General features: G+C 45.7%; 1 protein-coding gene across 2 annotated transcripts; it reads left to right on the forward strand.

The window, feature by feature from the left end:
* The first annotated feature begins 17 nt into the window (after nucleotides 1-17).
* LOC125537212 (probable inactive purple acid phosphatase 1) lies at nucleotides 18-4,315 on the forward strand. Of its 2 annotated transcripts, none has more exons than XM_048700512.1 (14): nucleotides 18-324; nucleotides 434-750; nucleotides 830-998; nucleotides 1,066-1,157; nucleotides 1,289-1,355; nucleotides 1,482-1,604; nucleotides 1,725-1,817; nucleotides 1,982-2,111; nucleotides 2,265-2,346; nucleotides 2,432-2,564; nucleotides 2,699-2,904; nucleotides 2,990-3,115; nucleotides 3,210-3,519; nucleotides 3,741-4,315. In XM_048700512.1, exons 2-14 carry the CDS (start codon nucleotides 734-736, stop codon nucleotides 4,050-4,052), a joined length of 1,860 nt encoding a protein of 619 aa, XP_048556469.1. In that variant the 5' UTR covers nucleotides 18-324; nucleotides 434-733; the 3' UTR covers nucleotides 4,053-4,315. The 2 variants fall into 2 exon arrangements, with proteins under 2 accessions (XP_048556469.1, XP_048556470.1); XM_048700513.1 differs by having other exon boundaries at nucleotides 186-324; nucleotides 390-750.
* The last annotated feature ends 16,414 nt before the right edge of the window (nucleotides 4,316-20,729 follow it).

A 20,729-nucleotide genomic window follows, 5' to 3' on the forward strand; every position in this document is an offset into this window, starting at 1 on the left:
GGGCGGCCCAACAGCCGGCCGCTCGCTGCCACCATCCTCCAGGCCGGCGTGTTCGCGTGCGCCGTCGGCGCCGCGCTCGCAGGCCAGGCCGAACAGCACGGCGTCGAGTCTGGAACATGAGCGGCGCGCGGGTGTACGCGCGAACGATGACCGGCGTGACTGTTCCCCTCCTCCGTCGCCCACCACCTGTTCGAGCAAGTTCCATGCTATGCTATGGATGCTTCTTGGCACATGTTCATGCGCTCCATGGCTGCGAACAACCTCTGTCGAAGACCGTCAGAGAGCCACGTCGACGCCACGGTTCTTGCTCTCAGGGTTTGCCTGGTAATTTGATCAAGAAGCATTTATCTCTAATACAATTAATCCTTACCGAATGATCTTTTCTCTAGGTCTGTCAAACTAATCTTCACCAGTACTGTACTGACATTGACAGCCCTCGCAAAGAAAAAAGGAAATGCTGACACTGACAGAATCAGTCAACTATTATGGTCTTTCTTGACGCCATTTTTCAATCTCAGTTTGTCTTCTTGGGAGCAACGGATGGTATCCTATGCCTACACGCCTACCTCAATGATTGGCTGTATATTTGTGCATTCTTCCTCGGTTCCTCCAATCCTGCACACTCGGTCACTCAACTAAGTTGCACTACCCACGCATATGCTCGTATCATAATAAAGCTGCTGTCTCTTGTTGGTATACTTTCTCCTTCTCCTTCTCCTGGCGATCGCCAGAAATGGTTCGAAATTACAGGTAGGTGTTGCAGTCTATATGCTTGCTCTTTTCTTCTTCTTGTTCTTCTTCGATTGTTGTCTTAGTTGGGAGTGTTCAGGCTTCTCGACGAAATGAGGCTGTGGGTGGTCGTCATATGGCTGTTTGTTTGTGCCGCGGCTCTTCCGGGCGGCGAGCAGCCGCTGTCGAGGATCGCAGTTGAGAGAACAACCCTCGCCATCGATGACTCGGTGCATGTAAAGGCGTCCCCGTTGGTTCTTGGGCTCAAGGTTAGCATGCCCCACTTCTCACCACTCTTGTTCAACAGTTTCACAGTGATGTGATGCCATCCTGCAGGGCGAGAGCAGCGAATGGGTAGAGGTAGAGTTCTTCCATCCAAATCCCTCTGATGACGACTGGATTGGTGTGTTTTCTCCTGCCAATTTCAGGTAATAATATTGGTATATCTGCGCGGAGGCAAATCTGTTGTAACATGATCTCAATCCACCTAGGCATTCAGAGATGCACCTAAGATCTTACGTATTATTTGATTTGTTGTTTCTTTTTTGAAAAAAATTAGTGATGCGATCTGCGAGCCTGAAAATGAGAGACAACAACCTCCAGTGCTATGCACAGCACCTATCAAGGTTGGCATTATTTTTTCCTGTTCGATTTGGCTAATTGAGCTTCAGATATAGTTCTATGCCAGGATTCAGACTCTGGGATACTTCCGTTTCGAACATTAACCTTTTCCTTTCCTATCTTCATTGCAGTACCAATTTGCAAAGTTCAAGAATGATGGCTATAACAGGTCTGGGAAGGGAAACTTGAAGCTTCAGTTGATCAACCAGAGGGAAGACTTCTCTTTTGCACTCTTTTCTGGTGGTCTGATGAAGGCAAGGCTATACTGTGTTACCTCAACTTCTCTACATAATAACAACTCTGATCTAACCAAAAATATACTCGTCATATTCCTGAGACTGAAAAATGTCCAATCCTGTCCTCACCTGTAACAGCCCAAGCTGATTGCTGTCTCAAATATGGTCACCTTTGCGAACCCAAAGGCACCTGTCTACCCACGTTTGGCACAAGGGAAGTCTTGGGATGAAGTAAGCTTGCCTATAAATTCACCATCGAAATGACCGTTTTGAATTGTGTGGCTGTTTTTCATGAGAATATGCATCGTATTATTATTCTCAATTCAGCATTGAAGCTAGCTATACAAGATAACTGTCTTCAGTTATCTAAGGTAACTGTACTAGTACTATTGTAGATGACAATCACCTGGACAAGTGGATACGATATAAAAGAAGCAGTTCCTTTTGTTGAATGGGGTGCTAAAGGCGGGCCTCAGTTTCTTTCCCCAGCCGGAACATTAACATTCAACAGAAATAGCATGTGCGGTATGTCACTATTTCCCTATTCTTCTTAAGAGATGAGATGATCGTAGTTCAGAATCTACACCGTCAACATAACTGAGAATCTGCTCAAAGGTTTTCTGAGGTCATTTGTTTTTGTTTTGAATCAAACACCTTACTTCTAATCTGCACATGTAGGAGCACCTGCTCGAACTGTTGGTTGGCGCCATCCGGGTTACATTCATACTAGTTTCTTGAAGGATCTGTGGCCAGACTCCAAGTGTGTTGTCTATCTTTTCACTTTAACCTGTTTTGAAATTGTGATGCATCCAGCTACTAAGAAATGGTTACTTAAAAATTTTCAGGTATACCTACAGGCTTGGCCATAGGTTACCAAATGGTACCCACATCTGGAGCAAGTTATATAGCTTTAAAGCATCACCTTATCCTGGGCAAGATTCCTTGCAACAAATTGTCATATTTGGAGATATGGGAAAGGTATATTATATTTCCTGCCCATCTTGGTTTTATTTCATATTTTTCTTGTAACAATTAGACATTTTCCAGTTACGGTGATTCTCTTTCTGCATCAGAATTACAGTGATTTTTTGTGCTCGCATTTTTTCCTTCAGGCAGAGGCAGATGGTTCCAATGAGTTCAATGACTTCCAACCTGGCTCACTGAACACTACTAACCAGATCATTAGAGACCTAAAAAACATTGACATGGTGCTTCACATTGGGGACATTTGCTACGCCAATGGCTACTTGTCTCAGTGGGATCAGTTCACCTCACAGATTGAACCAATTGCATCGACTGTACCATACATGATTGGCAGGTTAGTTTAGTATATCACTTCAGAACTTCCTCTGTTATCAAAATGTATTACTGTTTCATAAATACAAGAATGGGCATTTCTTCAGTGGTAACCATGAAAGAGACTGGCCCGGGACTGGATCTTTCTATGGAAATCTTGACTCAGGTGGAGAATGTGGTGTTCCTGCGCAAACTGTATTCTATACTCCTGCTGAGAACCGTGCAAAATTCTGGTAAATGCTGTGACTCGGTGAGGCCATAAGTCTTCCTTTTAAGATATACAGTACAATCCTTGAAATTTACTGACAGACAGCTATCCTTCTTCAGGTATGCGACAGATTATGGCATGTTCAGGTTCTGCATTGCTAACACAGAAGAAGATTGGAGGCCAGGGACCGAGCAGTACAAGTTCATTGAGCAATGCCTGTCGTCGGTCGACAGGCAGAAGCAGCCCTGGCTCATCTTTCTGGCACACCGTGTTCTTGGGTACTCATCCTGCACTTACTATGAGACAGAGGGCACATTCGAGGAACCAATGGGACGAGAAGCTCTGCAGGAGCTCTGGCAGAAGTACAAGGTCGATCTCGCCTTCTACGGTCATGTCCATAACTATGAAAGGACATGTCCAGTCTATCAGGTATGTCCCTAGTTTTCATTTGCACCAGACTGAAGTTTTCTGTAGAATATTGCATTTGCACTTGGTTCAAATGACAAGGTCCAGTAAGTACTATTGCTGGTAATGCTGCTGTAAATATTATAGTTTACAGGCATAAAGCTTACATATCCTGTACAGTATATTTTTAAGAGTTAGTCTGTTACAATCTTATATGTCCTGTTACAATCTTTAATTGGTTGCAGAGCCAATGCGCCGTTGATGCATCGGATCATTACAGTGGCCCGTTCAAGGCAACAACACATGTGGTTGTTGGTGGTGCTGGCGCTAGCATTTCAGATTCAGCATTCACCACATCAAATATCCAGTGGAGTCACTTCAGGGATTTCGACTTCGGGTTCGTCAAGCTCACGGCCTTCAACCAGTCATCCTTGCTGTTTGAGTACAAGAAAAGCCGTGATGGCAATGTGTATGATCATTTCACAATTTCGCGGGATTACCGAGATGTCCTGGCTTGCTCCATCGACAACTGCCCAAGGACTACGCTGGCTTCCTGAAGCCCCAACACTTTCAAACAGGGAATCAGTTTGATCTGCTAATGGTTGCTGGTTTGTGTGTGGCCCAATACTAGTGTCTAAGATATTTACATAGCTTTGAAACTTGTATTGGCTACCTGAAGCCCCAGTACATTCAGATGGGGGAATCAGTCGATGTGCTACTGGTAACTGGTGTGTATGTGGCCCAATACAAGTCTGTAAGATATTTAAATATTCCAATTCTGTATACGAAATAAAATAAAATAAACGGTTCTTAAGTTTCAGTTCTGGACTTACAACATTCAAAATTTGAATTTGATATTTTGTGTTTTTAAGTTTCAAACCACGGATGCTGAATTCAAAATTTTAAATCTATAGAACTTACATTTTTCAAGTTTACATAATATAATACCATAATTAGAAAAATAAAGATTGAGTCATCAATTTTTAAAATATATAAAATTTAAAATAGTAAGGGGACCAATAAACCATGACGAAGGTAATAATAAAGAAAATAAGTATTCTTGGTTCGTCACATTATTTTCCAGAAAAGCACCTGATGTTTCTGGTAATCAACCGCGAGTCAGTTTTAAGTAGATTTCCTCTTTTGTCGGAAACCCCTGATAATTGGGTTAATCAACCCGCAGTAAATATCAAATGCTTTTTAAAATTTTCTATATCTTTTAAACGCTAGCTCCAAATTTAACATGTCATATAAAATTTGATTAGAAAATGCATATAATCTGAATATGGTGTTATTTTATCTGTTAACCATTTTAAAAATTCTATTTAGGGTGCAACCTTAATCAATAGCGCATGATCCGTCTCTATTTCATGCCGGTGACGATCCAGATTGAAAATAAACACCTTAGCAAAACCAGAATTAGAGATGAAAGAAACCATCTATAACCCCGCATGCACGCCTTGTCAAAATCTCACGGAAAAAAAATCGATTTCTTATCTTATGCCGAGAGAGAGACGCCTTAAGATTGACAACATCCAAACACGTAGTGATTGTGTGAGCACCGGGGCCACCATTGACGAGGGCGGGAAGGAGGATAAGTGGTAACACAGATGGGATGTCATGTGTTGAAAGGAAAGACGTGGACCTATTGGGGTCTTGACTCATGGTTATTGGGTTAAAGGAGTGTGGTATTTGTTTCTCCGTTGCAATGTACGGACTTTTTTTGCTAGTATAAATAGAAAACTATGTCTGATTTCTTTTCTCTTCTTACATGGCGATAATTTATTTTTAGAAAATTATAGGGGGCATCCCAGAAGAAAGAAGGGTGTTCTGCGGAGGCACGTAGTCGATGGTAAAAGAACACCCGTCAAAGCCCAGCCCAAATCGAGGGAGAGGGAGAGACCGACTACGTATCATTTTCGGCCATGCCACTCTTTCTCGTAGGCCCACCCCCGACCTCGCGATGGCCGGCGACGGCGATTCCGACACATACCTGAAGCGCATCCAGGCGGAGACCCTCCGTAACGAGCACAAGCGCGTGTGTATTGACCAAGAGCTCCACAGTCCCGCCGGCTCTCCAGCATCCTCTTCGCCTGAAACTGGGTAAGATCATCCCCACCTCCCTGCCATTGCTTATCGCCGTTGAAGAAATAACCTTTTTTTAAGCGCAAAGACACCAATTTCGTCGAGAACTGCAAACGCAACCGATGTTTTCTTTTGGACACCGATAACTGCCACACGTGTGGTGTACGGGTGGTTGTGCCGCACGTCTTGTGTGGCATGGAGAAGAACCCGCCCGCACGACCGCGTCCGGGCGCGCGCAGCCACAGCTCGCACATCCGGTGTGTGGCAAAACCGCCCACACGTCCGGGCCAAACGACCGCGCTGCCCGCACGACCCAGCACGCCAGCCGTCCCGGGCTCCTTTCGATCCCCAGTCCGCCCTGCCGCCATTGTCTCGCACCTCTCGATCCCCTACCTCCGCCGCCTTCCTTCTCTAGTTGCCATGGCAACCAGAGCAGATCCCTAGCGCCTTCCCACCGCTAACCACCCACCCCACCCCCATCCCCTCCCACCCCAACCCCGCCCTCTCAAGACGACGAGCTAAACAGTTGGATCTCCGATCTCCTTCTGTTTCTCGACCGTCTTTTGTCCAGAAATCTGAAATTGCAAATTTTCCCACGAAGATGGCGACTGGATCCACGCTATCAGGGCAAACACCCCACGAATTTATGTGTCTTTGCATTTGCCCACCAACATACGCCAAATCTGTCATATACTATGCTAGACTTGTGCCAAGCTTCTGGGTTGGCTTGATGCGAGTAGTTGGTAATGAAGCGTGTGTAGGAATCACTATAAATAGGGAGAGAAAGGAGGAATTTGGCATGGGGAGGGAGGAAAAATAATTGCCACTTGTATCTAACGTCAGTTGCCATCTATCATTGTCCGTAGTTGCCACCATGTTATCTTATTGCTTGCCATCCTATTTTAATTTCTGTTGCCATCGCTTCAAAATGATAGATGGCATCCAGAATTCAGAAAAGAGAATGGAATGTGCATGTCCTACTTGCCATGAGGTGTTGGTTGCCTACACAAGAAATGTTATGAGATTGCCGTGTTATCTTCTACGTGCAAACAGCAAGAACGCTTTTTGCGGATTGTTGATGCTTTCTTGTTCATGCAGTGACTAAAACACAGTGGCAGAAAAGAAAAGGCAGAAGAATGAATCACGAAGATGACACTGATCCTTGGCTTTCTCAAAGGCCGGAAATGCCACCTTGGGATGCAGCAGAGTACAATCAACTCATTTCTTCAGGGCCATTGCTGCCACTACTAGAGCACTACGCGGGCATCAGTACGATGCATGATAAACAAAGAAGAAACAGTTGCCATGTTCGTGACGATGAATATGTCATTCTACTTATGTCCTACAATCTATTTTTAGCAGGTTCTTATGACCAAACCACAATCAGGGGGGCAGCATGGCAAGTTTCGTCACAGGGCGCTAACGCTGACAAATGTACGAGCAACCAACTTCAGCTAGCTAATGTGGCAAATCAAGGTAACGTATACGAAAAAGAAACTTACTGTTGTGGACATGAAATTAAACTTGCAAGGATGGCAAACGACTCACGAGTTATATCGAAAAAAAATGTAGGACTTTCATGCAGCACGTGGCATCAGGCGGCAACCATGTACCTGCCATCAACGTCATACACAGATGAGTGCATGAAAGTGAAGTTGTGGACAGTGAGTTAGGAGAAAGGAACATATCTGATAGCTGCAGTTGCCATGGCTGGACAAACTGCAGTTGCCATGCCTGGACAACTGCAGTTGCCATGTATAATCAAAATGTGACTGGAATGTCTAAACAACCGTGGATGACAAGTGTGAACAAATCTGTGTGGCATGGTTGGACCACTACATGTGCCATGTTGAACAAACTACAGTTGCCATGCAATGACCAACTGCTACCATGATCGCAGGTTGTTACGGTGGAACCACATCGGCAAACGTCTCATGGCAAGCTTGAGTATTCTATAGTCTCACCTAAATAGCTTGGCGTAATCATGGTCATAGCTGTTTCCTGTGTGAAATTGTTATCCGCTCACAATTCCACACAACATACGAGCCGGAAGCATAAAGTGTAAAGCCTGGGGTGCCTAATGCTTTTGTGGGGAATAACATGTGAAGAAAAGTAGATTTGTAACGGTGGTGGTGGAAAAAACAAACAAAAATGCTACGAAGTGGTCATGTGCAAAGAGTCGTATATTGTCTTCGGGATTTGTCAATTGCTATAAGAGTGTGTGCCACATTCATGATTGTTCACATTTGCGTATTGAGCTCAAGCCTAGAATACAAGTTTTGATGCTATAGTATACTGGTTGCCATGTGTTGGCAACAGTAGTTGCCATGTGTTGGCAACAGTAGTTGCCATGTATGTTGGACTGTATCTGTCAGTGCTATATGCTGCAAGTTCTGATGCTGAAAGACGCTGGTTGCCATGTGTTGGCAACAGTAGTTGCCATGTGTGTTGGACTATATCTGCCATTGCTATATGCTACAAGTTCTGATGCTAAAAGACGTTGGTTGCCATGTGTTGGCAACGGTAGTTGCCATGTGGTTGGACTGTAGCTTCCATTGCTGGATAATCACAGTTGTCATGCATGGCCATATGCAGATTCACGGCTTGCTGTGTGAATGATGTCATGCAAAATCACATGCAGCTGCTGTACTCCGTTACGATAAACATGACATTCAAGCAAAATCTTACGCTTGTACCTGATTTTTTATCGCAGGACCTTCAACTACAATTAACAGCGGCACGGGGACATCTACTGCGGGAAGCTCTGAGCGCATGAAAGACGCATTCCACCAGCCAGCCAACACTCATGCCACAAACAATGCCAAGTCAGTGTCGGAAATGGCAATCGTGCCAGCAATACCGACAAGCACACCTGTGCACACCAGCACAAGCAACACTCAAGCAGATGAAACAGCCGCCGATACTGAAGTGAATGATGAAACCGATGACGAAGCACAAGGGGATGAAGATGGTGGACAATCAGAAATCATGGTACCCTAGCCACCGTATCTTGGGCAGAGATTTGATTCGTTTGAAGATGCAAAGGAATTCTACCAGATATATGCAAAGTTTCATGGGTTTGCGGTCAACACCGAATACCATAGGAAAATTAAAAAAACTAACGAGTACAGCAGAGGTGAGATGAGGTGCTACAAGGCACGAAGAAACAAGAAGGGCAAAGGTGATGCGCCTGTCGTTCCGGAACGAAAGAGAGGTATCATTGTCAAGACGGAATGCCCTGTCCGGTGTAAGCTGAACGTAGATGGAGCACAGTGGGTGGTCACTGAATATTTTTACGAGCACAGCCATGAGCTAATAAAGAAGTTTGACCTGGTAAAATATCTGACCGCCCACAGATGATTCACCCCCCTCGAGAAGAAATTCATAAAGCTGCTACATGATTGTAACGTCAGTCCATCAAGAATGGTGCAGATACTTTCCCTCATCCACAGCAAAAAGGGGTATCTGAGTAGCATGCCCTACCTACCAGCAGACGTCACAAACCTAAAGGCAAAGTACCATAGAGAAAGCAAGTTGGCTGACATAGAAGCCACGATAGCCTACTTCGATGAGAAAGCAAAAGAAGATCAAGATTTCTTCTACAGGATAAGATTGGACGACGAGGACCGTGTCAGGAACATGTATTGGGTGGATGGTGCTGCAAGAAGAGCCTACAAACATTTCTGAGACTGCATTTCATTCGACACGACATATCTCACTAATATGTACAAGATGCCATGCGCTCCATGAAGGAAATATGCCCTAGAGGCAATAATAAAGTTATTATATATTTCCTTATATCATGATAAATGTTTATTATTCATGCTAGAATTGTATTAACCGGAAACATAATACATGTGTGAATACATAGACAAACAGAGTGTCACTAGTATGCCTCTACTTGACTAGCTCGTTGATTAAAGATGGTTATGTTTCCTAACCATAGACATGAGTTGTCATTTGATTAACGGGATCACATCATTAGGAGAATGATGTGATTGACATGACCCATTCCATTAGCTTAGCACCCGATCGTTTAGTATGTTGCTATTGCTTTCTTCATGACTTATACATGTTCCTATGACTATGAGATTATGCAACTCCCGTTTGCCAGAGGAACACTTTGTGTGATACCAAACGTCACAACGTAACTGGGTGATTATAAAGGAGCTCTACAGGTGTCTCCAAAGGTAAATGTTGGGTTGGCGTATTTCGAGATTAGGATTTGTCACTCTGATTGTCGGAGAGGTACCTTTAGGCCCTCTCGGTAATGCACATCACATAAGCCTTGCAAGCATTGCAACTAATGAGTTAGTTGCGAGATGATGTATTACTAAACGAGTAAAGAGACTTGCCGGTAACGAGATTGAACTAGGTATTGAGATACCGACGATCGAATCTCGGGCAAGTAAACATACCGATGACAAAGGGAACAACGTATGTTGTTATGCGGTCTGACTGATAAAGATCTTCGTAGAATATGTGGGAGCCAATATGAGCATCCAGGTTCCGCTATTGGTTATTGACTGGAGACGTGTCTCGGTCATGTCTACATTGTTCTCGAACCCGTAGGGTCAGCACGCTTAAGGTTTCGATGACAGTTATATTATGAGTTTATGAGTTTTGATGTACCGAAGTTAGTTCGGAGTCCCGGATGTGATCACGGACATGACGAGGAGTCTCGAAATGGTCGAGACATAAAGATTGATATATTGGACGGCTATATTCGGACACCGGAAGTGTTCCGGGTGATTTCGGAGAAAACCGGAGTGCCGGAGGGTTACCGGAACCCCCCCGAGAGAAGTAATGGGCCTTATGGGCCCTAGTGGAGAGAGAGAGGGGCGGCCAGGGTGGGCCGCGCGCCCCCTCCCCCTCTGGTCCGAATTGGACTAGGAGAGGAGGGGCGGCGCCCCCCCTTTCCTTCTCCCTCTCCCCCTTCCTTTCCCCCTCCTAGTAGGAGTAGGAAAGAGGGGAGTCCTACTCCTACTTGGAGGAGGACTCCTCCTCCTTGGTGTGCCCTAGGGCCGGCCGGCCTCCCCCTTGCTCCTTTATATACGGGGGCAGGGGGCACCCCTAGACACACAAGTTGATCCTCGTGATCGTTTTCTTAGCCGTGTGCGGTGCCCCCTTCCACCATACTCCTCGATAATATTGTAGCGGTGCTTAGGCGAAGCCCTGCGACGGTAGAACATCAAGATCGTCACCACGCCGTCGTGCTGACGGAACTCTTTCCCGACACTTTGCTGGATCAGAGTCCGGGGATCGTCATCGAGCTGAACGTGTGCTAAAACTCGGAGGTGCCGTAGTTTCGGTGCTTGATCGGTTGGACCGTGAAGACATACGACTACATCAACCATGTTGTCATAATGCTTCCGCTGTCGGTCTACGAGGGTACGTAGACAACACTCTCCCCTCTCGTTGCTATGCATCACCATGATCTTGCGTGTGCGTAGGAATTTTTTTGAAATTACTATGTTCCCCAACACTCCATTCATAGGAATAAATAACCACAATCAGTCATTGCAGTTCGGATGCGGGCTCATTCGGAACGAAGACACGGATGTGTACACTTGGTTGTTCAAGACCTTCTTGGAGTGCATGTGTGGACTTGCTTCGATGAACAGAATAACAGACTAGGATTTTAGCATGCGTGCAGGCATAGAGGAGGTCTCTCCGTTGGCAGTGCACATGCACTGCAGGTGGCACATTATAAAGAAGGCTGAGGAGACACTAGGACCGTTCTTTGCTGACCGTCCAGAGCTGTAGAAGGCATTCGAGCTGTGCATGGACCACAACTTGACGGTGGAGGAGTTTGAAAGGAGCTGGATGGCTATGATTGAAACATATCAAGTCCAAGACCACGAGACGCTTGCTAGCTTGTGGGAGAAGCGAATGTACTGGGTGCCGGCCTACTTCATGCAGTGCTTCTTCCCGTTTCTGCAGACTACACAGCTCAGTGAGGGGTTCAATGCTGTTTTGAAGCGGTACGTGAGCCCTGGCAACTCATTGCTGCAGTTTGCCAAGCAATACACCGCTTTGCAACAAAAAATACTGGGATCTGAGCTACAGCAGGAAGCAAACACCGCACTCAAGCAGCCAAAATTGCTAACGTATTTACCAATGGAGAGGCAGATGAGCAAGATATACACCAACATGATTTTTAACAAGTAAGTCAGTCATGCTACAATCTTATTTGCACAAGCATGAAGGTAGTAGGTGCCATGTAGAATGCAATGCAGTTGAAGTGCTTATTTAAAAAATGATGATTTTGTTGAAAAGTAGCCATTAGGTACAGAGTAACCATGATATCTAGTTGCCATGCTTAATGAACTACAGTTTGCCATGCTTAATGAACTGTAGTTTGCCACATTTACTCAACTGCAGTTACCATGTTTGCTCAACTACAGCTGCCATGTTTGATGAACTGCAGTTGCCATGTTTAATGAACTGTAGTTGCCATGTTTAATGAACTGTAATTCCACTGGCCATGATGGCATGGAATGCAAATGCCAAAATGAAGTTGTTATGTAGTTGCCATGTTTAGATGAACTGCAGTTGCCATGTTTAATTAACTGCAGTTGCCATGTTTAATGAACTGTAGTTGCCATGTTTAAATGAATTGTAATTCCATTGGCCACAACAATAAAAGGTGCTACAAAAAACTTCACATAGGAGTTTAACAAAACCACACAAAACTTGCAGATTCCAGGAAGAAGTAAAGCGTGCCAGCATATACACGGCTTTCCAGGTGGACGAACATACATTCAAGGTGTGTTCTATCCTGGGCATGTCGGATTCAGAACCTGAAGACCCGGACAAGGGAAGGAACTACTTTGTGAAGACATCGATAAGCGAAGGCGAATACTGTTGGAAATATGCCCTAGAGGCAATAATAAATTAGTTATTATTATATTTCCTTGTTCATGATAATCGTTTATTATCCATGCTATAATTGTATTGATAGGAAACTCAGATACATGTGTGGATACATAGACAACACCATGTCCCTAGTAAGCCTCTAGTTGACTAGCTCGTTGAACAATAGATGGTTACGGTTTCCTGACCATGGACATTGGATGTCATTGATAACGGGATCACATCATTAGGAGAATGATGTGATGGACAAGACCCAATCCTAAGCATAGCACTAGATCGTGTAGTTCGTATGCTAAAGCTTTTCTAATGTCAAGTATCATTTCCTTAGACCATGAGATTGTGCAACTCCCGGATACCGTAGGAGTGCTTTGGGTGTGCCAAACGTCACAACGTAACTGGGTGGCTATAAAGGTACACTACAGGTATCTCCGAAAGTGTCTGTTGGGTTGGTACGAATCGAGACTGGGATTTGTCACTCCGTGCAAACGGAGAGGTATCTCTGGGCCCACTCGGTAGGACATCATCATAATGTGCACAATGTGATCAAGGAGTTGATCACGGGATGATGTGTTACGGAACGAGTAAAGAGACTTGCCGGTAACGAGATTGAACAAGGTATCGGGATACCGACGATCGAATCTCGGGCAAGTATCGTACCGCTAGACAAAGGGAATTGTATACGGGATTGATTAAGTCCTTGACATCGTGGTTCATCCGATGAGATCATCATGGAACATGTGGGAGCCAACATGGGTATCCAGATCCCGCTGTTGGTTATTGACCGGAGAACGTCTCGGTCATGTCTGCATGTCTCCCGAACCCGTAGGGTCTACACACTTAAGGTTCGATGACGCTAGGGTTATAAAGGAAGTTTGTATGTGGTTACCGAATGTTGTTCGGAGTCCCGGATGAGATCCCGGACGTCACGAGGAGTTCCGGAATGGTCCGGAGGTAAAGATTTATATATGAGAAGTCCTGTTTTGGTCACCGGAAAGGTTTCGGGGTTTATCGGTAACGTACCGGGACCACCGGGAGGGTCCCGGGGGTCCACCAAGTGGGGCCACCAGTCCCGGAGGCTTGCGTGGGCCAAGAGTGGTGATGGACCAGCCCCTGAGTGGGCTGGTGCGCCTCCCACAAGGCCCAAGGTGCAGCAAAGGAGGAGAAGGGGAAACCCTAGGCTTAGATGGGCCCTAAGGCCCACCCTAGGGGGCGCCCCCCCTCTCCCCCTCTTGGCCGCCACCCCAAGACCCATCTAGGGCTGCCACCCCTCTAGGGGTGGGAACCCTAGAGGGGGCGCACCCTCCTCCCCTTCCCCTATATATATGAGGCCTAGGGGCTGCCCAATACACGCGATCTGATCTCTGCCTGTTGGTGCAACCATCCCTCTCTTTCTCCTCATATCTCGCGGTGCTTGGCGAAGCCCTGCAGGATTGCCATGCTCCTCCATCACCACCACGCCGTTGTGCTGCTGCTAGATGGAGTCTTCCTCAACCTCCCCCTCTCTCCTTGCTGGATCAAGGCATGGGAGACGTCATCGGGCTGTATGTGTGTTGAACGCGGAGGTGCCGTCCATTCGGCACTTGGTCATCGGTGATTTGGATCACGACGAGTACGACTCCATTAACCCCGTTCACTTGAACGCTTCCGCTTAGCGATCTACAAGGGTATGTAGATGCACTCTCCTTCCCCTCGTTGCTAGTCTCTCCATAGATAGATCTTGGTGACACGTAGGAAAATTTTGAATTTATGCTACGTTCCCCAACAAATACTACTGCCAATGCTGCAAATTCGAACGGGACGGGATTGTGTGCTGTCACATTCTAAAAGTAATGGACATGAACGCGGTGACATGAATGCCTCGCCATTTCATAAGGCGACGATGGACTTGGGACGCTGACGACACATTGGTGCCGCAGACATCAAACGCAGTTTTGGACGTGCATGACGAGAGACCAGAGTCAACCATGGAAGCCGTGAGGCACGTTGTGTTAACAAAGAACTATGCTGAACTAATTGATGAAGCGTGCAAGAGTGATGAGACAACAAGGGTCGCAAAAAAACACAGGAAGGCCCTCAAAAGAGAGCTTGATGAGATCAAGAAGAGGAAAGCTGAGGAAGCCTTACACAGGTTCCCCCGCACATCAAGTGTGCCTTCATCCACGGGGCCATCATCTGAAAACTCGGAGGTAGGATCTGGAACAGCAAGCACACAAACACAGGTTAGGAACCCACCCCGTTCCATCACAAAAGGGCGTCCAAAAGAGATAAGATACAAATCGGGACTGGAGATTCAAGCAAAACACAAGAAACCAAAGAAAGGGACGGGCAATCCATAAACAACATTGGAGCACTGTGACTTGGTCCATGGTGACATTTTTTTGTAATCTAGATGTTCTAAATTTTGTAAAAATTGGAGAATGACTCTTCAGGGGCATCAGAATTTGAAGTAAAAATGCCATGAACGAATAGCTGTAGTTGCCATGTCTATGACACTGAATTTGCCATGTTACTTGAACTTAATCTGCCATGCAATTTCTACTAAATCTGCCATACCATTTCTACTGAATCTGCCATGCCATTTCTGCTGAATTTGCCATGTTAGTTGTACTGAATTTGCCATGTTAGTTGTACTGAACATGCCATGTTAGTTGTACTGAATCTTCATCGCGTAGATTTCCATGTTCAGTCAGCACATTTTAGTCACATATATTGTACTGTGGTGCAAACTATGGGAAACAAGCTGAAACGGTCTCATGCAGCAACCGCACAGATTACAGCTGCGTGATCAAACTACCATGCTAGCCGGTACAATTAGCAGTGCAAAAAAACCCAAAAAGCCAAACAAGAAAGAACGATAACTTTCACTAACCATGACGAATCAACTACATTTTCCATGTTTTCAGACATCAAGGACGCATTCAAAACACCATACTGGTACTACCAACCCACAAGCGCATAAATAATACTGAAAACACATAAACGTATCTGCTGTCACACCTAAGTAGGTTCACATCCACACATATATTACAAACTATTCAAATGTCACTCACACGCCACCACTGTATACTAGGCTATGAGGAGATGCGGTAATAGCATATTACACGGACATAGTTTTGAAAAAACAAGGTAATACCTTACATTCCTCGACAACAGAATGTAAGGTAGGCGTTCGGTATGGAGCACCACGTGATCACTTGTACTTCTTGGCAGCTTTGTTCACAGCTTCCTCTATGAACTCACATGCGTTGGACCGCGTGTTGAAATCTTCATTCATCAACCAGTTCCATGTGTAAATTTTGCGGAGCTCGACGACCATTGCAGCTGTGACGACAGGAACCCGTCGACCTTCCCACTTTGCAAGGTATTCCAATGTGTGGAAGCCGCAGTCGTGCCTAAACAAGAAAAGAGTCAGGTTAGCTCACAAGAATGGAGAGAAAAATCGTAAACTTCAATTCAGAGGTGACAAAAAAGGGTAAGCATTGGTTTAGAGGACACATGAAGAAAAGATGAGAAAATATCGGTTTCCTTGCTTCGTAGTCGCCACGTACTCAATTGGAAAATGTCTGATCTGGACCTTTGAGTGTTCATAGTGATGGTTCCATGTCTCTTTGAGGTTGTTGATGAAGTATTCAGCATGCGTAGTAAGGTCTGCATCAGCTTCTGAACGCATTGAATCAAGCACCTCAAAACGTTGGTTCTTCAGGTCAAGGCAAATCGCGTAGTGGTGACCACACTTGTCATGTGGGTCCTGTGGTGCAAGCTCCTGGAACATGGGGAACAAGACCTGCAAGCAAAAAAATGAAGGAAAAGAAGAAGTAGAGCTCACATTAAGAACATGAATGATGTAGTTGGGAAAATGACATATAAAGATATCACCGATTACACTAACAGGCACATGAGTGACATAAAAGCATCAAGGATCCAGAAAAAGTAGACCAACGTATAATGTTTAGTTACAGTGGGTAATTAAAAAGAAGTTGCCATCCATGTATGAACAAAGTTGCCATGTATTTTAGTTTGAAGTTGCCACATGGGTTGTATTAAGAAAGCAAATCAGAAGTCATATTACATGGCAGCTGTTGCCACATGAAACATCTACCACAAAACAGGGTGAAGCCCACATCTAAAGCATAGCTACTGGCAAAAAAATAACATGGGAGGAAAAAATGTGCAAAAAGGTAGGAGTACTCACACAGTTCTTCATTGTGAGCTTGAAATCACCATGCGCAGCAAAATGCTTCCTCAGGATTTTGTGGTGGAAGTCACCATCCCATATTTTGCACATCACAGTGTACTGCATGATTGTTTTGTCGGGAGACATATCCATATGCCTGTTGATGATGTCAATCCCACATGCAACTACATTCTTTGACATTTTACCGAGTGGCCTCACAGACTCGGCAAGATCACCCAGGTCAACGTACGTCACATCACATTGTATGATCTTGGTTCTGTCCAAACATGAGCTGTATGAAAATGATATAACATGAAAGAATCATGGCTACTAAGTAAAAAAGAAAATAAAACATAAAACGGGGCATATCTACAAATAGCAAAAGGATGAATAGTAAAAAGAGAAAAGCAAATGAGAGGTTTATGTGGGTGTGGTCATTACGCTTTCAGCTCCTTCATGTGATTGCTGTTGGACCTCGCATTTCCAAAGCGCTTGACAATGTCGTACAGCTGGTTCTAATCCTTTGTGGCCTTGACTTCCGGCTCATAATCATCCGCGGGTGGCGCGTGAACTACCCTACGCTGCCTCACAGAACCAGGGGTTGCACTTCTAATGGTATCCTCAGATACCGACTCAGCAGGCACATTGGAACTTGATTGGCCCTGACCTCGTGAGGACCTCCTCTGCAATGCTGCCTCCTCAATCCTGCGGTAAGCTTCATCAAGTGACGGCGTAATCTCCTCAGGGGTGGCTGCAAGGATCAAAAAAGTGGGTTAGCATACCTCGAAAACAAAATAAATTTAGTGTGAAAAGAAAGGTTGCAGAATATGAAATGTAGGCACAGAAAGTAGGGAGTTGCCATGTGCAATGCATTGTAGTTGCCATGTGACAACAACTACAGTTGCCATGTTGTATGAACTCCAGTTGCCATGTGCTTGCAGAATGGAAAATGTAGCATGGCAACAGAAAATGTAGGTGACAGTGTGCAAGCAAATCCAATTGCCATGTCCATCAGATAACATTTGCCATCACAAAAGTGAGAACCCAAAAAAATGCTTGGGACAAAAGTCAGACTAAAAAGATGTATGCACGAAAATGATAAACGCATAAGAAATGTACCTTGCACAACCGGCTCTGCGAACTTGACAGCATTCTTGCCCTCAACCATTGGCTGCGCCATCATTGGGGCCATGCCTGCCGGGAAAGCAAAGGCAACTGGCGTAGGATCTTGCACCACTGGTTGATCCTTACTGATGCCAAGGCTAAAGCTCGATGGGGTGAAGGCCATTGGGTGCCTCTCCTGCCTACTGGCCAGACCGTGAATAACTTGCTGGGCAGAATCCAAGGGTGAAAGATCAACAAACATTTCTGCATCGGCCGCTGCAGAATCATCGGGCTTATTCATAGGGCGGGGCGTGCTGTCAGCGGTATCAGTCGCAGCTTTCTTGACAATCTTGTTTGGGCTGTAGGGGACATCGATGTTGACTGGGAGCTTAGAAGTGCGCAGATTTAAGCTAGGGTTATCCACGGAGGGTAAAGATGCAATCTGCTCCGCATGTTCACCTTCGTCAGTCATGCCCGGCTTGCCACCTGGGTCGGTTGTACTCCGGTCTTCCGTTCTCTCCATAACATTGTTTCTGGCAGGTGGTGGGAACAATGTGGACGCAGGCACATAACCAGAGCCATCTCTGCTGCTCCTAGCTACAGTCGGCGCGTTGGGTATGTCTGCAGATTGCTTGCGGGGGCTACGACGCCTAAGTGGAAGACCAGCTCACGTAACGGACACCTTAGCAACCTCTGGAGCACCAGAAGCTGGAGCTGTTGTGCCAAGAGTCTCACCTGTGGATGGCATATCATTATGAACTGTCGCCTCAGCCCCTTCTTTCGTGGACACAGAAGTGCCACCACCCACCCGCTTGGAATCCGTGTCAGATGAGCGGAAATCTTCCTTGTTTAGGTTGATCTTGGGGGGCGTCCACTTCAACACTTGCTGATCGGGTGGCATGGCTCACAACAGCATCCTTCATTGCTAGCAGAGTGGGCAATATTTCAACAGTCCTGGCAGATACCAACTCGTCACTCCCAGATGTACGGATGCCTGCTGTCTTAGCTTGCACATCTGCAACCGGCGGAGGTGCTCGGCCGCTTGCATCAGAGCTAGTGGGAACAGTGGACACTGCAGCAGTAGGTTTGTCCACTGGCGCCTCATGAACGTCTGAGTTGCCACCTATTGAAAACTTTGAGTGTATACGTTCGAGTGGGTCTCTGGGGTTCTGCTTGGTCACGCGTGTGGTAGTCTTCTTCACCCTGAAAAAAAACACGAACATTGTTAGATGAATAGCTGATAATTGCAAATGTAGGTGGAATAAGAGTTGCCATGTGGCCTAGTTAGCAGTTGCCATGCAGAACAAGCAGGAGTTGCCATGATACACATCTTAAAAAATGTAAGAAATGTGTGATGTGCCAGGGCTGCCATTTCAAAACTAGGTGTGGATGAGTGCACAAACAAAAATGGAAAAGCTGGTAGTTGCCATGTAGGTGGAATAAGAGTTGCCATCTTGACTAGTTAGCAGTTGCCATGCAAAACAAGCAGGAGTTGCCATGTAGTAAAAAGAAATAGAGCATGGGAGAAACAACAGTTGCAATGTGGGACTGATGGCAGTAGCCCACGTGGCAAGCTGAACAGCTGCATTGAAAAGCAAAAATATAGCAATATGGCAATGAAAAAGAACAGGGATAACCTACTTCTTGACTATCTTCCTCAAATCTGGCAACACGACAGGATCACCGGTGTTGGACGTTGACGTACGAGGAGATGACCTAGTGGAAGGCGTGTCACCAGCAATAGGGGCACCCTTGTTCAATCGAGCAGAAACACGGGTTGGCGTTGGTGCTTGTTTCTTTGTAACTGCTCATCCACCGGCTGTCGCCTCGCTGCACATATAAGGAAGTGGCAAGAAAAGGGTACCAAGTGTCAGACATGAAAAACATTGCCACGCTTAGCAAAACAAATGGAAAAAGGGGGTCAGTCTGTTCGAAAGGAGAGACAAAACAAAACACTAAAATAGAAGTCGAACCTCCTCCTAGCAGCTAAGGGATCGGTCCTAGGTCTCTTGACAGGAGAGCCCTGCCCAACATCCTCTTGATCCCTCCCCCTCTTTGAGGGCGACACCCCTTGCCTCTTGCAGTTGCCTGTTCTTTGACTTTCTCTGGTGAGGGGACATCTCGTGCACCCTTGCCCTTCTTACCACTTGCACGAACTTCAACATGTTCATCATCGTCGGTGTCATGTTGCACGTTCTCCATGTCATCATCATCGTCCTTGTCGAGAGCAGCATCTCCATCTAGTTCATCTTGTGTGTCAGGAAGCTCCTGCGAGCTGTTGTAGTCGTACCGACCACGACAACCAGTTGGCCGATGTGTCCGTTCTGCAACAAATGGAGTGAACTGCCTCGCAACCGTGTCGCTGTCAGAGCCATTAAGGGACGTCCAACCCTCAACCAACTTCCCGAGCAAGCTGGTCATTCCGGATGCAAACTGCCCAATTAGATGCTCAACAGGTGCCCTCGCCTGTGCACGAAACAAGAAGCAGCAGTAACCAACCGTATTAAAGTCACGTGCACAAGATCAAAATAAACCAAACACAACCATATATATATATATCCTTGATTACCTCAACAGGACAAGATGGAGCTGAGTGCACGTCCATCCACTTTCCAAAGTTTTGAGGCCCACCAAACACGTTGTAGTCTATAGCATGCTTGGCATCAGCTGGAAAAAACCAAAAATAACAGCTAGCATGTAAAGAGAGAAAACAATGAACACTAACTAACAGTTCATGTATTGAAAAATGAAAAATAAAAAAGAGGAATAGGATGGAAGTTTCAAAATGGATGGCAGAGTTGCCATGTGGCGTAAGACATGGATACCATGCGCAGACAGCCATGGCTAACAAGGTAGTCATCTCTTGTTAGCCACAGACGGTTGCCGTATGGGGATTTTTTCATATGTTATGCAACGTCAAAATTGAAAGAATGTCATGCAAAGAAAGAAGCCAGAACTAACCTGCAGTTTCCCGTATTTCGTATCAGTTATCTTG

The sequence above is a fragment of the Triticum urartu genome, chromosome 2 (genome assembly GCF_003073215.2).
Source record: "Triticum urartu cultivar G1812 chromosome 2, Tu2.1, whole genome shotgun sequence".
Lineage (NCBI taxonomy): Eukaryota > Viridiplantae > Streptophyta > Magnoliopsida > Poales > Poaceae > Triticum > Triticum urartu.